We start from the raw sequence: 20178 nt of genomic DNA, 5'->3' as shown, positions 1-20178 counted from the left end.
AGGGTAAAAACCTCTTTAATTATGTGGTTGGCAATTGCTGCCTCTTAACACAATGCATTTATTAAAGTCAAGGTATAGATTTCAGAACAGTGTGATTTGCCAGGTCTTTACAGATTATGAGTCATGGACTTCAATTGAAAATCATCTGTATAAGGAAGTGCAAGCTGATCTGGAGAGGCAGTTTGAGACACTAATTGGTTCAGTTACTAATTTTAATTTTTTAAGTATTTTTTGAAGATTAAGTTTAGTTGACTGTAGTTACACAAGTATCTTCATATAGCCACAGAATGGATATAATTGCTTGAAGCAACATACTTTAATATAGGGTACTTTAAAAGACAATGTTTTAGTATTACTTTTTATGAATAGTTACATGAATTTTTTTTCTTGCAGGGTCCTTGTCTGATCCCCCCAACATTGCCGGGCTTAGTCATTTTTGTGAGCATATGTTGTTCCTGGGAACCAAGAAATATCCAAAAGAAAATGAGTACAGCCAATTTCTAAGCGAGCATGCTGGGAGCTCAAATGCTTTCACGAGTGGTGAACATACCAACTATTACTTTGATGTGTCACATGAACATCTAGAAGGTGCACTGGACAGGTAAACACATTTTTTAGTATTTAAATTTTTGTTACAGAGGTTCTACTTGAATTTGTTAGTGTAAAAGTTTTTCGATAGTTCTATCATTATGATATTAAAAAAGGTAAAAACCATCTTTAGTTAAAATTGATAACCAGATATTTTTCAGTTTGAGATTCTTTTAATCTAGGAGAGTTCTTCATTGAGACAGAATTTTTGAAGTTAAAATGTTGTGTTTACACTGAATATTTTTGGAAATGTAGGACACAGAATATGATCATGAATTTACACATTGTGCAAATACTGGGATGGTGCAATCAAATGCTGTGCTTCCCATGGGATCCATATTGACAGCAAAACAAGGGTGAAGTCTAGAAGTATTTAAGGATGCTCTTAGTAGAAGGAACTTATTGAAATCTTCGTGTTTTGTGGGAGGGGACAGAGACTGAAAGGTGTGTAGTCAGTGAGGTAGAGTGAGTTTTCTCTTTTTGCTTCTCCCTGATGTCTGACAAGACTTACTCGATTGGAGAAATTAAGAGCCTCTTGCAGCTAAACCTCAGAATAGGAGAAATTTTCACTGTGGGAATTGTGATGTAAGGCCCTTGATTCTTGTTCTACCTTGTATGTTGAACGTGTTGTCTGCATTTATAAACAAAGAAATTGAGAAATAAGGATACTAAATCAGTATCAAAACATATGGAACTTGTAAGTTCTGCATTAAAAAATAATGTATTCAGCTCTTTTCAGGAGGTACTAAGCTTTACATTTTTCTGTTACAATTTATGTACAGTACTCTTGACTTGAACTGAATTTTTTCCCTTTAGATTTGCCCAGTTTTTCCTGTGCCCCCTGTTTGACGAAAGTTGCAAAGATAGGGAAGTGAATGCTGTTGATTCTGAGCATGAGAAGAATCTGATGAATGATGCCTGGAGGTTGTTTCAATTGGAGAAGGCTACTGGAAACCCCAACCATCCCTTCAGTAAATTTGGAACAGGTTTGTCAGAATATAATTATCCAGTGGAATTCTGTATAACATACATAGTATTATTGTTTATATAAAATTGCTAAAGGCAGACTTTAACAATTCTCTTATTTTCCTCTCCGTGCGTGTTTATTATGGTGCTTTATCACATTTTTCATATTGTAGGCTAAACAGAGCTAGACTAAAGCATAGGAAAGAAAGGGATCCAAGACTTCGAGTACAATGATGAAGCAACTGTTAAATTCTGATAATTACTGCAGCAGGTGCTGTTTTCCAGTTACTGGATTTGTCATGATTTGGTACTGTTAAGTCTTTGTGTATAACAAAGTGAACAAATGGTGTTTAAATTGTTGTTAGCCACAATGCTTTTTGTTATTTAATATTGCATTTAGACTAGATGACAGCGACTAGGTCAAATCAGAAAGATCAAAATACTGTGGAAGTTACTGAGTAGGAGTATAGAAACAAAATCTGAACCATAGAGTACAACAGTAGGAGACAGACAAAATGATCTTGTACAAATCCCAATCCTGTGGCTGTATTTTTGTTTTTTGTTCAGGCTAAAGTATTCACAGAATGCTTAGTAACAATTTAAAATAAACACCACACAACCTCAATTCAAAAAGCATTAAAGTTATGATACCATAGTTCTGGACAAAACCACAAATGTTTGTTGCTTTGGTCGAAGTTTAAATGTTGGGTGGTTTTTTTGATAGGCATTATTTTCTACATGAATTTCTTTTTGTAACCTTCAAAGTAACAGGACTGCACTGTTTAATCATTGAGTATAATGTACTCAAAAAAGTGTTTTGTGGATGGGTCAGTTTGCTTTATGAATAATTGACTCAAATGTTGGGTACAATAGGATGATGGGAGAGCATATAATGGGCTTTAAGGTAGTGGTTTCTTCCTCTGTCTCTAAAAAGACAAGATGTGCCTTTACATCTGTTGATGGAGAGCATATTTGTGGGTCTGGTGTCCACCTGCCACAAGAGCAGGTATTGCTCTCTTGACCTTTGAAGACAGACAGGCTGTCTGTAAAAGTGAAACTGTAACTCCATTCTCCAAACAGGTAAATTTTAAAAGAATGCCTCGGGAGCTGTGAATTACTAGGCAGGTGTTCAAAGTACATTCTGTAATCTCTGTTATTGAAGACATGATGTAATTTTTATGTAGCAGAAAACATAAGTGGAAATTGCAGAAATAGTTTTGTACAGTTTAAGAAGGTTATGTAGGTCACACAAGTGAAATGTTTTCTTGGGTAGAATACCCAAAATGTGCTCAAATTCAACGGTATTAGTCATATTCCTTTCTCCTTAGATTGGGTTCTGATTCTGAAATTAAATTACAGCACATTGCCTCCCAGTAGGTGTGACTTTACAGAAGTAGAGGTAAGCTTTGATGGTTTTTATTTACCCAAAGAGATGACAACTGTGATGCATTTGGCATCCTTACTGTTTCCTTTTGATCAGCTGAGATGTGTTAATCCAGCAGAGTACGGGATTTACTCCATTTGATGCTTCAGGTCCCTCCTCATTGCTGTGCACCCTGTTTGGTTAGCAAACTTTTATTCCTTGTCTGTCCATAGAAAGAAATGCATCTTCCAATTTTCTTTTTAAGCGTGTGCATTTTTCTCCGGATATCCTTCACTGATCTCCCTGAATTAATGCTTGTGATGGTGATTCTTCGCCATCATTACCCTCAGTGTCAAGTAATTTTCCAGGCACTTCTGCACTGGCTAGTGTCCATTTTCCTACATCTGTAAGGTGTCTTCTGACTGCCACTTCCTAATGTCCTCCACTACTGTAACAGCGCAGTTACTGACGAAGCTTTAACTATGTGTTATTTTATTTTAACTTATCTATTGATGCTGTGGAAGTAAACAGAGTAGGTTGTCTAGAACTTCACCATTTAATTTGTCTCCAGATGGTGAAGAATATAGACAAAATATTAAAAACATAAGACAGTATTGATCCAGTTTTCTTATTATGCATATTGATTATTTTTAAAATGACTATCCATCCAAAGGAAAGCAGACTGACTAGTTTATATATTTCTTTTTGATCTGTAACTTCATAAACATTAAATATTATTAAGCATCAAACATTAAATATTATTAAACATCAAATATTGTTAATTGTTTTTATGTTACAGGGAACAAATTCACTCTGGAAACTAGACCAACCCAAGAAGGAATAGATGTAAGGCAAGAGCTACTGAAGTTCCATTCTACTTATTATTCATCAAATTTAATGGCTATTTGTGTCTTAGGAAGAGGTGAGTTTGTTCTATTGGTTGAGTAAGGCTTTATGTCTATACTTGAAATAAAAAAAAACGGAGGTTCCAACTGCTTAGAACCTTCAGCAGCTGAGATGATATTTTATGTAGGTTTGCCAAATGCTTAATAACAGTGTGAAAATTGTTGGCTTTTTGAAAATGCACTGGCAGACTGGTATTTATATGGTGTTTCACAGTAATGCTCGGATGGTGAGTATGAATGGAGGAAAATGAGCTTTTTTAGCTCTTGAAAAGCAAGTTCACTGAGGAATTGTACATGGAAACTTTTTCAGTAAGAATCACCTTGGCAACTGTAAATCTGTACTAAAGAAAACTGTCCCTGCATGATTAAATTAATGTTTATTGTGCTGATTTGCATAAAAACTGGTGTTCTTTAACAGAGTAACATGCAGTTCACAAATTCTTAATATATAGGGAACCCTCTTGGTTTACACTGTTTTGTTAGTTTTTTTCCCTGCACAGTTCTGTTAGTGTAGTGTAGGAGCATGCATATATTGGGCAGGAAAGATTCTACTTTGTCAGTCTAACTGGGATTGTTTTGATAACAAGGTAACTGCTTTTAGAATTTTTTCAAGGATTAAGGTTGTACTTTGAGATGTCCAAGAAACTGATGTTTTGTTTCTTCCAATGCCCACCCTTGGAAGTCTTTCACTAAAAACCTGTCAGAAGAATCTTTCTTATCTTCTGCTCCCTTTGATAAGTGCTCCAAAATGCATTTCTTGAAGGCAGAATTTCAACAGAAATGGTCTAGGTCAGTTTAGGCGAATGCGCATCATTGTATTCTTTCTGCAAAAGGTCTTCTTTCATTCTTGCAAAGTGCTGCAGTCACAGACTGAAATTAGAATGGATGTAAAATTAGAAGGGCTTGAACGGGTCACAGGTGTGTGTGTTTTGGGTGCTAAGGATAGACCTGGCTCACAGTATACCTGAGGTGAGGCTAAAGAAAATTCAAGTTTTGGCAAAGCGGCTTTCACACTAGAAAATTTGCAGCTGTAATTCTGTGTCCCTTAAACTTTTTGTGAAATGTTTATTTTTGTAAGTGTTCAGTATCTTATGTATCTTTCTAACTTAGTTTAATCTGTGAAATGTAAAGTATGTTTTCAGTTACAGGATTTATTTTAATCATGATTGAAGCCTTCCTTCAATAAGCATGGTGCTTCTAACATGTTACAGTTCAAAATTTAAATACGATTTTTTTTCTCTGAAATTAAAGATCATAACACCATTAAAGCTACTTTTCTGTATAATTCATGACTCTCCCAAACAATATTTTAAAAGAAGATTATCAGAATCCTTATATAATGACCATTTTTCCTAATGTTTCTTTATTCTAGAGTCCTTGGATGAGCTGACTTGCTTAGTGGTAAAGTTATTTTCAGAAGTAGAGAATAAAAATGTCCCTATACCAGAGTTTCCTGAACATCCTTTCCAAGAAGAGCATCTCCGGGTACGTACAGAGATACGTCTTCCATCCAGAGTGTATATTTTAAATGTTATTTTTTATGTTTCAGTAACACATTGTGCACTTCACTACTCTTTTATCAGTGTCCCTGTTAAATTCCATATTTTTTTACTGATTTTTCACCCACTTCTCCATGCTGAGTATAGTTTTGTATAGTTTATAGTAAAGGTTGCACATTTGGTTGCAGCTGTAAGCAACTGTGAGATAATTTGTTTTCTTTGTTGGTATCATGAATGGCTGAAGTGTTGCCCTAAGCTTTAGATACTTTTGAGATGTGTTTGTAATGTGTATGTGTGTAAAGGGAGCACGCTACATGCTCCTGGCACGAATACAGTAAATAAGTTTCCCTTTGTTTATGGGTCGTCTTGTTTGTTTTTCTCCTCAGCAACTTTACAAAGTGGTACCCATTAAGGACATTAGAAATCTTTATGTCACATTTCCTATACCCGACCTTCAGAAGTACTATAAATCAAACCCTGGCCATTACCTTGGCCATCTGATTGGGCATGAAGGCCCAGGGAGTCTTCTGTCAGAGCTTAAAGCCAAAGGTAAGTCCTTTGAGGGTAGAGAATTGAAACATATTTGATCACACAGTTTTTTAAAGTCTAGTTATGTTTCACTTCAAATAGACCTCTGTATGTTAAAGCCTTCATCTGTTTGAGTAATTTGAACTCCGAGTCATTTTGTGCTTTATTTTTGTTTCTGCAGCAGGAATTAGGTAGTAGTCACCCAGGCTGCTGAGGCTATTATTTCTTGGATTCCCCTTTATGTGCCTTGTTTAGAGAGTTGTATGAACTTCTGCATAATGATTTTGTCTCTATTCTTTCACTAACTTTGAGATTACTGTCAGATCCCTTAATGTCTGGAAGATTACAATGGTGGACATTTTGCTGTTTTACTTTATATCATTCTGTTCCAAATAGAAGTAAATTATCCAGTAATCAAATGATCCTGAGTTTGTGATATCACTCTGAGTACGAAATCAGATAGATCTGCCTTGTGTTATGTTTAACTTGCACTGTTGCTGTGGGCATTAAGGAAGTAAAGGAAAACGTGTAAATGAATCAAAATGGGTTTTAAAAAAATTAAATTGCCGAGGCATGCAAAAAGTTACATAAATTATTATAGATTTGTTCATGTAATACAGTTTCTTTTTAATGACATAGGATGGGTAAATACTCTTGTTGGAGGCCAGAAGGAAGGTGCTAGAGGTTTCATGTTTTTCATCATTAACGTGGACTTGACAGAAGAAGGGCTTTGTAAGTGAAGCACTGTGTCTGTATTCTGTGTTATGGCTGATGTGATGGTTTTGTGTTTTTATCTGAGGAGACTAATTGTTATTACAGCTTGAAAGCCAGTTTGTTTTAATTGTTTTTATTCTGCATTTAGTTCCTCTAAGTATGCTAACACACTTCACCTAACGAAAGAAACCAACTTATTTAAGGTTATATTAAATTAGTTGATTAAATACCTTAAATAAATTTCTTTAAAAGATGAGCTGTTAGTACCTTTGTCTGCTACTTATTCATACTATTGAGACTTGCATTAAATTATATTGTAAATCAATGTTTTTAAATAAAGACACGTTCAGTGCAGTTCTTGGAATTAGCTGGGGACATGAATACTTACCTTAAATTCATGTCTGAGAAAAGCAAGTTTAACTTTGTTGGTGGGTTTGCAGATGTACTTAAAGATCTTGATGTATCAAAGTGTAATTAAAAATAAAACCCTATTTGTGTTCATTAAATTTCCTCTCTGTGCAGAACTGAGTGAATTATTAAGTATTGTTTTCTTTTCAGTGCATGTTGAAGACATTATTTTGCACATGTTTCAATATATTCAAAAGCTACGTACCGAAGGACCTCAAGAATGGGTTTTCCAAGAGTGCAAGGTAAGTAACTGGAGCTGCACTGTATGTGGTGGCATCAGCAGCTCTTGTCTTTTTGCAAATTTCTTTTATTATTGGATTATTTGACTTTGTAACTAGCATTTAATAATCACGTGGTAATTAAGTTCATTAATTTTTAGGCTGCAACATGACACAAATGACAAGTACGTTCAGTGGGAACATAACATAGGTGGGAAATGCTCTTATAGAGCTAGGAGTCACGATAGCGTAATGGAGGTGAAGGAAGAAGGATCTTGCTCTGTCCATGAGGATTTTACATAACTTTGCCTAGTCTTCACTGAAAAAGAGGGGAAACATTTACTGTGAGGAGAAACATTGAACTGGAAATTGAAATGGCTGCTCTTCTACCCCTCCCTTCTTTCATGTGTCCAATTGTACAGTTGAGATTGTAAAGGCAAGAGGACATTGAATCTGCAGTTTGTTACCCTTATCTTTTAGAAATTTACTAAAGGCTTTTCATGAAGTACTTTGGCAGTACATGTCAGTCTTTGCTGAACTGTTCATGCTTTTTACAAGCCTGGATAGTTCTGTGTACACACAGCAAAATGTATAGTGTCCTGATAGGTAGCCCTGCTCTTCTCAGTGTCGGTGCGGAGCAAACCCAGTTTTACTTCTATATATATAGTCTCATTGGTTCAGTACATGTGCTTGGGTAGAGATTTCTTTTCCTATCTCAGCTTTGTTTGATCCAAACTGTTGAGTCTGTCTGAAAGTAGAAATTGTGCAGCTGGATTAGCTTTGTCTCACACACTTTGACACTGTATACCTGTGAAAGTAGTCTCAGGTCTTGTTATCCTCTGCTAAAAGTCCCAATGGATTTGTTTCACTGACAGAGTAAGCAAATACAGGGTTTGAAAAAGGTAGTTCCATCCTTCTGTCTCATCCTTGTGCCTTTCACTTGCTCCTCTTCTCTCAGCCCCAGCACTCCTGAGACTGTGGAGTGAGTCAGACAGCTGGCAAACTAGTATGAAAAGAACTTTTCTGAGTTTACTTTCAGCTGAATTGTTGAGTTAATCAGTCTCTCTGCATGGTTTCATGGAAGGATGGACTGTCCTTTTCACTCGCTTAAAAATCAGATCTCTTTTGTTCACCCTTGCCATTGTATCTTAAGAATGATGTGTTTTATTTCTGTGGCTGAGACAGCAAAAAGAAACACACTTTTTCTGTCTCTAAACTTACTCTTGGCTGACTGAACAAAAGGAAGGGAAGAGGAAGAGAGAGAGGCTTCAGTTCCTTAACATACGACAAGCATTGCACTGGAACACTGTGTTCTGGTTGGACCAGAGTTGGTGTGTTTCCAAATGAGCAGGAAATTTAAATATATGAGAGATGAGGCTGTGTGAAAACGACTCAAAAGACTTGTATAACACTTCATATTATAAGACTATCACAAATTGCTTGTGAGTTTGATGCAACTTGAATACTACTGAAAACTTATGTTAGATACTTGTCTGCTATAAAATGGATACAGCAAAAGTGCTTCCTTTTCTTTCATTGTAAAAAGGAATTAAGTATCCAGTAATTATTCTTAAAGTAGGTTTTAATTTGTGCTCTTTAATCGTTCATACATTGTTTTATAGGATCTAAATGCTGTGGCATTCAGATTTAAAGATAAGGAACGACCACGAGGTTACACATCAAAGCTTGGAGGAATGTTGCATGTAAGTGGAGGGGGTTGTTTTTGTTTGTGGTTTTTTCTAGTAATAATTTAACAGTGTGTTTGATTATCCACTTAATAAATACAGGCATATGTGAAGGTGTTTAGCACTTTTTGTATGCTGCATAGGCCTTAGTTTTGGCAGTCAATAAGTCACATTCTGTTCACTCTACCATTTTATACTTCTGTACTTGGTAGAACTGATTGTACAGTAATTGGAGGTGCTGTTTGATCTGTTTCAGTGTTTCTTACGACATATGTACCTTGCCATTGTGTTTGTCTGGTAGCTAAGTGTTCTCTAGGAAAATACTAGACAAATAATATTTTATCATAATGTGTTCCTTAGTTCACAGTGTTGAAATACTGCAGTAAGCAGATATGTTTGTATTAAGATTGCAAATTACAAATGCTTGACTTTATTGATGTGATTGCATATTGGTACTGAAAGAATCATCATGTAGCTTTTACTTGGTCTTTAACACTTCTTGTAAAACTCCCTCATTTTGTGCTAATGAGAGATTTAGGGGGGGTTTGCTGAGGGTTTTTTTGCCTACTGAAATTATGCAGCTTTTATACATTGCAGCCATTCTTCATTGCATAGCTAATGTCTGCATCTAGTCAGAGAAATTTTTGGTTTTTTTGCAGGAATTACTGATTGTAGACCTTTAATCTGTAAAGTCTAAAATTATGCTTTGTTTTGGAATTTTCTTTCTGCTTGCTAAAAAGCATTAGACTTGGCCGAAAACGTGTAAATGGATATTTAAAGAGCTCCTGCTTGGTATGCTGTCTCTTGCTTTTGTTCTGTCAAATGACTAAAATCTCTAACAAATGGACTTCTGACTTTTGAAACAGTCTTTCAGTGGCTTCTATTTATTGGATCATTTCTGATTACAATTGCTGTCTCCAAAAATCAGACCAGGAAGTTGCCAGCAGTGTTCCAAAGAGCAGGGTATTGAATCAGGACTCTTTTTTGCTTTTTTTAACTGTCTTTCTTTTGCTTTGCAGTATGAATGGTAATTTTCTTCTTTAGTAGTTAAATGAGCATCAAATTCTAAATCTTTAGCGTTCACGTTAGAATTTTTTATAACACAGGTTTGGTTCATTGTCCTTGATCTCCACCCCCCACCGCCCTTTCTCTTTTCCAAAATCCTTTTTGTGACTTACTCTCTGTTCTGGGAGTCATTCCACTGTAGCTTTTTCGTATAATGTCGATAGTTCAGAAAGCCATTTTGTAATAATTCTGGTTGAGAAGGTACACTTGTATGGCAAAGTGCAAGTACGTGGTGCTTATGTCACCTGGTAATTTTCCCTTGGTAAAAGGTGTTTATCAAGCAAGTTTTCCTGTCAACCATATTAATCATTTTCAGATGAGTTTTAGCTTTTTTTTTTTTCTAAGGTTGCCATGTACCGTAAGAGAATTTGTTTGACCCTAAACAAAAAATGTTAGCATTAAAAGTGTTTAAAATTTTATTATGCTTTTAGATATTGAAATATAATTTCCTCTAACTTATTGTAAATAAGAATTGAATTATTAGAGAGGTCTAAAAAAACCTAGGTTTTTTGGTTCTTTGTTTTATTGTGCTTATTTATGTTTTGCTTTCCCCAAATGCACTCTAGTATTTGGTATTCTTTTATCTTCAGAATTATCCTGCAGGGGTCAGCATTTACCATGTTATTTTTACTTTAATCAAAATACCATTTAAAGGTGGGTGACTTTTATATTGAGACATAAAATATTTTAAGAGAGAAGAATGGTAAATACACAGTATGTAAAATTGCCTAATACTTGAAAAACGTGATTGCATAGTTAGAATGTTACTCCCTCTTGTTTAGTTTTGAGAGAGATTTTAAAACATCCTACACACTCCTAATTTGAAATTACCAAGGTAATACAGATTTAGTGACCAGAAGTGTTTGCTTTTGTTTCCTCTACTGAGCCATAGTTTTTTCATGCTTAGTTTTGTTTAATTCATCTACATATTGCTTGGCTTTGTTTTTTAGTATTATCCTATAGAAGAAGTATTGGCTGCTGAATATTTGCTTGAAGAATTCAGGCCTGATTTAATAGAGATGGTGCTGGATAAACTGAGACCAGAAAATGTTCGGTAAGTTAAACTGTATTTTAACACAAACATTATAAGAAAGCAGAGGAACTAACAGAAACACAAAATCTTAGGTATCTCTTGCAGCTCCAAAGTAAATGTGATTGAAAAATCTTCACTATGCTTCTTTGTATGAGAACGCCTTAGATACATGCTAATTTATTTTCAAAGGTTGATGTATTTCAAATAATTATTGGATAAAGTCAGGTAAACTTGAATTACAAACTGTGTTTGCAAATGTCATGGGATTCTGGTGTTTCTGGGGATATGCAAGTAATGATGGAATAAATGGAGTTGCCTATGTCAGTAACAGTAGTTGCCATAGTAATTAATGCCCTTTAAAGAAGGGCCTATATCTTGGTGTGTGGGTGTGCATCTGTGTAATGTGTGTGGGATACTTCAACTGAAGCTTGACTATGTCAAGAGATCATATTTTGAGCAAACAATATTTGAATGAAAATCTCCAGTTCTCTTTCTTAAAGTATTTAATACTTCTCTGTTTTGAATATATTTTCATGTTACTCGACCACCCAAGTTCTTGAAAATTTGATACTTCTAACATATAAGCACTGTTTCTAGTAATTAACATAGAGAATGTGTAATTACTTGCTCTCTGTAGAAAACTTAGCCACATTCCACATGAATGTGAACTTTAACTGGTCTTAAGAGTTGCTTACAAGCAATAGGTAAACCGGAGTGATGTGATTTAGTAAAGAAGCTGCAGGTGTCAATGAGATCTGATACTTATTATAGCTTCACATAGCTTTGAAGTGTAGCTCTTAGCATTGCAAGAAAACAGTCAGTGTTATCTGGTTCATAATGTAAATTGGGTCTTTGTTACTACCCAGAGAACTTCCAAAGCATCCTCTTACTCCAGCATTGAGTAATTGAAAAATTGAAAATTTGAAAAATTGCTGGAGGAAATAAATACAGATACATACAAGCATAGATTCTTTATCTTGTTAGATGCTTTTGGGTGCTACAGACCACTCACCACTTTTCTGTGTTACTCCTGTTGCTGGCTGTGCCAGTCTTTTGATACTCTTTCCAGCTGTCAGTATTTCAGCATTGGGCAGCCATAATGAACCTAGTTCAAAAGTTATTAGTCTGAGAAAGGAAAGTGTAGAGAATACTGGTAGAGGGAGAAAATTCAGTTCTATGGAATGTGGCCAGAAGCATAAGAAAGTGGTGATGGTTTTTAGGGGAATGTGGTGTGTTTTCTTCAGTTACATAGTGAACATCTATTTCACAATGTTCTTTTGCTGTAGGTAATGTAGGCCCACCATCTGCACTTGGCAATTCTGCATTCCTCTTTGTCCATTGCTGGAATAAAAGGGGGGGTTGGAGAAGAAAAGAGCAAGAGGAGCAAGAATCTAATTAAAGAGGAAAAAAAAATTCTAAAAAGATACAGAATTTAGGTGTAGCATGCTTGAAACATTAGTAACCAAAGAAGATAATAGCTTACTATGGTATGTATCTTCATATAGTAGTTTTGTAGGGTTACATCAGTCTTCTCCCATTTGACAAAGTGACTTCTGGTAAATGGGCATTTTCTCCATACTTGGTAATTGTGGATTAATTTGAAATCAAAACTAGATTTTTTTTTTTTCAAGATGAAAAAATATCTAGAACAGACATGAACTGAAGATGAACTTCAGTATATTAAGCAACTAATAATAGTTTGATCCTTCAGATAATAGAGATAGGTGTTTCAGAATTGGTCATTAGTAACCACTGTGGGTCTCTGTAATTGTGGGCTTTAAATGTCATGTGTCTCACCTTGCTTTCCTCTAGCTGGTGCTTTTTGGATGCCTGATGTTATGGTCAATCTTCCTTCAGGACTAATTATGTTGTCTCTTCACTTTACCTGACTCAAGAAATAGATGTCATTCAATAGATGAAGAAATGTGTAGTTTTAAAATTTTGTATTAAAAAGGTGCTAAATATTGGGAGAAAAAAAGGACTTTCAGAACTGGAGTAAACCTGGTTTTGTGGCCTCTTCAGTTAACTGTTAAAGAAATTAATGTATTGTCTTTGTTGCAGACATTTTAGTAGGGCTTAAAGATAATAAATACAAGCGGGTTACTTCTCTGAAGTGCCCACAGCTCTGCTGCCAGCTGTCCCACTAAGGCTTAAATGTAAATAAGTACAAACTAGAGACTGTCCAGAGACTGATTAAATGTAGCCAAATTTCAGCAAAGCAGTGCTGTTCTAACATGGATGGAATGAGGTCTGTAATGATGTAGCAGCAGGCATGCTTTGAGTTTGGGTCAGAGTAATTAATGGGAACTGTATTGCTTATTACATGTGGACTAAGATGGTGTTTGTGTTTGCCACAACAGTTGTGCATTCACATCTTAGTTCTCTCCATATTCAGACTAGTTGTATTCTCAAGAAGTATAACTTAAAAAAGAAATGCAAAACATCAACCCAAATTTAGGGTTCCCTAATGTCATGTTGCTTTTTCCTACTGCCCTAGATAATACCTTTTTTCCAGTGTAGACTAAAAAAGTTATGGTTATGCTTCTGTGTACTTTCTGCAATAATACTGGAAGCTGATTTTTCTTGGATTTAAAAGTATAAGTCAGTTTCAGTAGGAATTAATTTTTTTATTTGGGGCATCAGATGTTTAAAGACTTGAGCTAATCAGACTTTCCTACTTTTGTTTGACTGAAAGGAAATACTAACATTTGTATAGTGCTAAATTCCTTTTAGATACATTTTGAGCATGTACCCTGTGAAATTAGAAGTAGAATGAAATGAACTGCAAATAAAAAAAATCTTTTACTTAACCAAGATCCTTTGAAGTATAGTATAATATAACAGGGAATATAATTTTATAGTACCTTTTATTTTAAATTGCTGGCAGGATACATTATCTTGCAAAGGGGAAGCTTAAGTATTACTAAAAGTGTTTTCATGGTACATTACAAAGATTCAAGAAAGCCACTGTGGATTTTATATTTAGTGGGCTCTCTTGAAAGAATGAGTTGAGATTGCAGATGTTAATGAAAGGGTCCCTTTGTGTTACACTTTTTAAAAAATTGCATCTGTATTTATGTGAATTTAATGAATTACCAATTCAGTAGCCTGCTCCCTTCTTTTGTCTTTTCATGAGCAATTTTATATGCTAATAAACCTATTCTGCTTTATTTATTATTTCTTTTTCTTTCACCTATACTAAAGACCTCTTGGCATAGCTATATTGTAGTAACTGCATTCGGTGTCTTTTTCAAAAATATAGTTTCTCAATTATTATTTTCTTAACAAACTTTGAGTTTAAAAAGTATGAAATTCATACTCACACATGGTAGGAAGTATACATGTGCTTCCATTTGACTGAGCTGTAACAAAGTATTCACATTCCTCTCCAACCCCCACACACTACTTGTTGGATTTAGTGCCTTAATTTCCCTTAGAGAGAAACTTTTTAAAATATAAGTATCATTTTTACTTGTTCAAACTATATTGGGTTTTACCAGCCATCTGTGAAGATAAGGGAATAGACTTGGCATGTGTCACAATCTTAGCTGAAAAATGTAATTTTCCTATCATTTCCATGGCATTTTTTTCCCTTCAACATCTGCAGAATAAATGCTCTTATTAAAATTTAAGAAGATAGTGACTCACCAGATTAAGCGGCTAAAGAACATTTTCCCCTGGATAGTAAGCGGGCTTTTTTCCTCTGTTGGTAGCAGAAATGCAGCACTAGTACTTTCCTAGAGGGAAGAAAAATAAAATGAATGCCAGAAATGTTGAGAGAGAAATTTCTAACTACTGGGATTTCACTCAACAAAATTGTTATCTCAGTGCAGTTGGTGATGCTCATCTTGAAGGTAAACATGCTAGAAATGTTTGTGTTTGTGTTTTTGGATCTGAGCAACAATTTTTAAGATCACAATTTGTTCACTTATTTCCCCCCATAAATCCTTGGTAGCAACTTAGTTTTACTGAACCCCAAGAAATAACTTGTGCTTCTGCAGTGATCAGAGTGCTGCCCCCCAGCAGCATCTCTGTGTGTAGTTTCCCCTTCTCTGGTTTCTGAGGGGATTTGGGTGTGAGGGGCTTTGAGTAGCATGTGTTGCCTCACATCAATTTTACTGATGGTTGTAAGGGAACTTACAAAGGAATGCAGGCTTTTGTTATTTTTGTCTCAGGCATGTTGTGTTATGCATTTGAGATAAAAGTAATTTCTTCTATTGTTTGACAGTATCATAATTTGGAAGACAAAGTTTAAATTAAGTCCAAAAAAAACTATTCTTTGTAAGAATAAATTTGCTTTAACACATTTGTTGCTAATGTCACAAATACTGACTAAGTTTTCTAAGCCTATTACTTTTCCACCTTTAGAACCTTGGGTTTTGTTATGGAAATCTGGAGTATAATAGTTGATAATCTTTTGTGGAAGTACATTAATTTTAAAGCACACATTCTCTTCCCAAGTAACACTGTCATGTGGATTTCTCACCTGTAGCTTCAGTTTAGATTTCGGAAGAGTGAAAAACAAGATAGTATTTAGTAAATATTTATCACATTATAAAAACCATGGTTGTTAATGAAATTGGGGACCACAGCAGTTTGCATGTACAAGAATGCATATACAGAAGTAAATAACATTTATAGTTTGTTGTGTTCCATCTCCATGAATGGCTCAAGCCTAAATATACTTCAAGCGGGTCCTATTGAAGATTAGCTGATTGCCTGTCTTACTTTCCCAGTGCATTTCCACACTGTCATAAAACATACGGGAGATCCTAGTGCTATACAGCACAACAGAGAAATGAAAAGTAAAAGTAATGCAACATTAGACTTTAGAAATAAATTACAATATATTGAGATACCTGCATGGCATAGTATTTCTATTTGCAGTGCTTCTCTTTTTTCTGTCCTGGTCTTCATTCCTGTTGGTCTTAAGTTGTAATTCTTGGGCAGACAGAATGCCTTTTGATTTGTTTCTGTTGTTGGGTATGTTTCTGACAGCTCAAAATGTCAGTAATCATTCCAGTAGTGATTTGGGATGAAGGGAAGGCAGGAGGATCTCTTGAAGCAGAACTACTTGAAGAGTTACAATGTTGATTTCTACAGTTTTGTTTCCTGTACAGTGGGTAGGTGATTATTTTTAGCTCTTGAATTTTAGTATGTTCCTGCAGGAAATGTTTGGGTGCTTGGATTGTCACTACTGCTTGAGCATCGGTATGTTGGAGAAGGGTAGGAGGAGGAAATGTTGAATAACAGACATGTTCTAACAGGATATTTTAGCATAATACATCTTTGTCTTGCTGCTCTAACCGTATGATTATTGGAATTTTATTAGGGTAATTTTTTCACTTAAGACTCTTACTTCTTTTTTTTTTTTTTTTCTTTATTTATTTACTGCATGAAAAGACCTGGTAGGTTTCTCTGAAATTCTAGGACACTTTACGGGTTTTGTAGTCTCTTAGCAACTTTGTACGTGTCTTGTGGTTTAACCCCAGCCAGCAGCCAAGCCTTACACAGCCACTTACTCACCCACCTACCAGTGGGGTCATGGAGAGAATCACAAGGGTAAAAGCTGGAAAACTCGTGGGTTGAGATACAGACAGTTTAATAGGGAAAGCAAAAGAAGAAAAAAAAAAAAAAAAAAAAAAAAAGCAAAGCAAGAAATCAATCTGCTTCCAAAAGGCAGGCAGGCAGGCATTCAGCCAAGTCCGGGAGAGCAGGTAATTGTGCTACCTTTTTTAACCATTTCAAATTTCTTAGAAATATCTAATTACTCTTGAAGCTATCTACTTCCATTGAATAGTCTTTTGTATTGTACTTTGTTCAATAGAATTAAAGCAATTTTCTTGATACTTATCATGTAGGCTACTAACAAAATACTGATAAGTTTGTAATTTTCTTTATTCTGGATTTCCTCTTTTTTTGGTGTGTTCTTTAGTTCAGGCAGCACCTGAATGATGCTCTTAGTCACATGGTTTAGTTTTAGGTTGTCCTGCAAGAAGCACGGAGTTGAACTTGAGATGATCATTGAGTCCCTTTCAACTTGAGGTTACCTACAATTCTATGACACTAGGATTGGAATAAAATTTTTATAATCAGTGTTTTCATGTATTTGGATGTTCATATAGGTGATACATAAAACATAATTGCTCCATCAGTTTTCTAGAAGATTGCAAGAGCTGCTCTCTGTTTTCTGGAACAGCAACAGAACCTTAAAAATAGAAATTGCTTGCCAGCACTACTGGTATGTAACCCCAGGCTGTAACACTTTAGAAAGACTGTGACATTGAACGACTGTGGTAACCTAATTTCATGGTTAACCTTAGCTTGTAGTTCAGTGTACTTATATGTGCTCTTGTACCCTGTAATTGTCTATGGACTGTGTGCAGGAATAAAGGTATATTCTGGTGATGGAGCAGAAACAGTGTTTGGAATAATGTCTTTTCTCAGACATATTCAAGCCAAAGTGCTTTGTCTCTTTGTTTTCAGAGTTGCAATAGTTTCCAAGTCTTTTGAAGGAAAAACTGATCGAACAGAAGAGTGGTATGGAACACAGTACAAGCAAGAAGCAATTTCTGATGAAGTTATTAAGGCATGTTAAAATCTGTAACATTCTAATATCTGCAGATAAAAGTCGGTGGTAAATTCTGTGTCTAATTTTACATATAGTTGAAGGGGGAACTTAAATCGGCTGTTCTTCATAGCATGAAAATCACACAATGATTCTGTTTAATGTTAAAGGAAGTAAGAATGTTATGTTAGTCTTTAGATTTCAAATATTTATTACATAGGATGGATATATTTTAATGGTTAAGAAACCATGTTAAGTACAGGCAATGTTTTACTATTTTTTCTGTAGTAGATCCCTAATAGGCAGTGGCTGCCTGAAAATGTAAGCATTAACTTGTGTAAAATTAAAACTCTTTATTATATGTCAATGAACTGGTCAGCACCTAAAAAAGGATTTTTAAAAAACTGTTATGTGTAACTGTTTCTGAAATTGATTTTTGCAATATAGAAAGCAAGTGTGTTTTCCCAGTTAAATGAGATTGTGAAAATCAAAACTCCAAAGAAGGAGGTGGGCAAATCCTTGCTGAAACTTGTTATAATTCTAATCTAAGAAGAGATGGCTGTAAAATTTACCTTAGGGCTGAATTGAACCTTCTGAGAGTGCTCTGAACAGACATTGCATAGGAACACTTCCTTTAGCTTGACCCTACCTATGTTCTTGATTAGAATTCTTGGTGAAGTGTTTAGTTTAATATCTTCATTTACAGTTCATGGTAGCAGAAGATATAAGGTACAAACCTGCCCTTCTCTCTCCTGTAAACTTTTCAAAATTATTTGTCATGCTTCTAAGAGCAATTTCGTCCTGCTGAAAGCCTACTCCAACTTGTTTTCGCAGGTATTTCTCTCTTACCCTGTTATCTTAATAATGTTTATACATAAGGTAGTGGAGTGCGGTTTTATATCTTTAGTTTCAGTATAAAATAAATAAACCCATATATGCTTTAATTAAGCAGAAATTGACATAGCTTCTTTTTTTTTTTTTTTATTGATCTAGAAATGGCAAAATGCTGACCTGAATGGGAAATTCAAGCTTCCAATGAAGAACGAGTTTATTCCTACAAACTTTGAGATTCTGCCACTGGAAAAGGATGCAACACAGTACCCTGCCCTTATCAAGGTAAACTGTCTGTACTTGTCCTGTTTGCTGCCTGACCTTCTGGGAAGTTAGAATTTGATTCCTCTGTTTTTCAAAATAGAGATCATCTCATATTCCAAAGCATAGTAAACAAAAAAGTGCAGAACTTCCATCTTTTCTACAAAGAGAGTAGAGAGTTAATTCTTGCTGAACTTTGGATTACGACAGTTTGTGTTCCTAGGAAAGTGAGTCTAGATACAGCTTGAACTCTCTCTGCCCTTTGGAAAGTGTGTCAACAGTTGATAAAAATAGCAATAAAGCTGTTTATTCAGCAGAAGGGTGACAGCCACTCTTATATTTTTTTGACCACTGTTGAGTAAGTTGAGGGTAGGCAATAGGCGAGGCTATTGTTTTGTAACTGTGACTAGAAAATGCCTGTGATTGCATGGAAAAAGTGAGAGAAGTGTCATTTAATGATTTCAGAATATAGTGAGTATATATTCGACATATTGAACATATCTCAATTCGCAATATATGTTGAATATAGCAATTCAAACAATATGAATTTAAGGGGGTAATTCTAAGTGGCAATTTGAAGTGGTGAAGAAAATTTTTTTAAAGTAGTGACATGTATTGCAGTTGAAAGTCACATGACTTAACAAAACCTCTTTTCTTGGCACAGGACACTGCTATGAGCAAACTATGGTTCAAGCAAGATGACAAATTTTTTTTGCCAAAAGCTTGTCTGAACTTTGAATTTTTCAGGTATGCAATGTTAAGTATATCACATAAAGTCATTTCCAAAACTTTCTTGCTTATTGGGAATCTGCATTTGTGTGGCAAACACTTTCTTGTGTGTATTGACACTTCAGAATCTTTGTCCTTACCTGGAATATGTAATAAGGCTTAGATGCAGGAAGGCATATCTAAAATATGCAGTTACTGAGTAGCAAGAAATTTGATGTGCTCCTTCTATATTAACAGGGAAAGTTTACTGAAAAATACTCTTAAACCAAATTTCCTTTTTTCTTTTATTTGCTATACCTAAAATATACTTGCCAGTAGAACCCACTACTTATTGCAATAGCCCTCTTTAAAGATAATTGTGTGTTTTTGAATGTTTTGTTTATGAAATGCTATTCTGATAATAGTTTTAGGCTCAAATTTTGTTTTCATTTGCGTAATGCAAATCAGTTGAAAAAGTGCTTAAAATTTTGAGCTTCTATTTAACTGACACCCATAACTGATTGTACTTTTTTTTAGATGAGCATTGTCTATATTATCAATGAATGTTTGATTGTGACCTCAAGATGTATGATAGAATGATGTAATGTTAATTCTGGTCTTGCGTGACTTTCATCATAGGAAGATAATCTTTCTTTTTTAAGTGAGCATGACAGTGAGGGACCTTTTTAATGTTCCTTTCAAATAATAAAATTCTAACTTTTGAATTAAAAAAAAATACTGCTGTTTTTAAAGTGCAGCTGTGTCTGTGTTGAACTGCTGAAGGCTAGAAAAAAATTCAGGGACTCTCCTTTTGCCTAATTAAGTTATTTGGTGATAC

General features: G+C 35.0%; 1 protein-coding gene across 5 annotated transcripts in view; it reads left to right on the top strand.

The window, feature by feature from the left end:
- The window catches only part of IDE (insulin degrading enzyme), a 53703-nt gene that overhangs the window by 9657 nt on the left and 23868 nt on the right, over positions 1–20178 (top strand). For all 5 annotated transcript variants that reach the window (XM_066191183.1, XM_066191184.1, XM_066191179.1 and 2 more), the window contains exons 3-14: positions 394–601; positions 1405–1574; positions 3717–3839; positions 5195–5307; positions 5708–5870; positions 6489–6581; positions 7122–7213; positions 8812–8892; positions 10890–10993; positions 17459–17561; positions 18534–18656; positions 19297–19379. In XM_066191183.1, coding sequence (XP_066047280.1) covers positions 394–601; positions 1405–1574; positions 3717–3839; positions 5195–5307; positions 5708–5870; positions 6489–6581; positions 7122–7213; positions 8812–8892; positions 10890–10993; positions 17459–17561; positions 18534–18656; positions 19297–19379 — 1456 coding nt within the window. The remainder of the gene's footprint in view (positions 1–393; positions 602–1404; positions 1575–3716; positions 3840–5194; positions 5308–5707; positions 5871–6488; positions 6582–7121; positions 7214–8811; positions 8893–10889; positions 10994–17458; positions 17562–18533; positions 18657–19296; positions 19380–20178) is intronic.

The sequence above is a fragment of the Chamaea fasciata genome, unplaced genomic scaffold (assembly GCF_029207755.1).
Source record: "Chamaea fasciata isolate MVZ Bird 193981 ecotype frontalis unplaced genomic scaffold, bChaFas1.0.hap1 SCAF_9, whole genome shotgun sequence".
Taxonomy (NCBI): Eukaryota; Metazoa; Chordata; class Aves; order Passeriformes; family Sylviidae; genus Chamaea; species Chamaea fasciata.
Note: the sequence above shows the minus strand (reverse complement) of the source record. Positions and strands in the feature narration are given on the sequence as shown.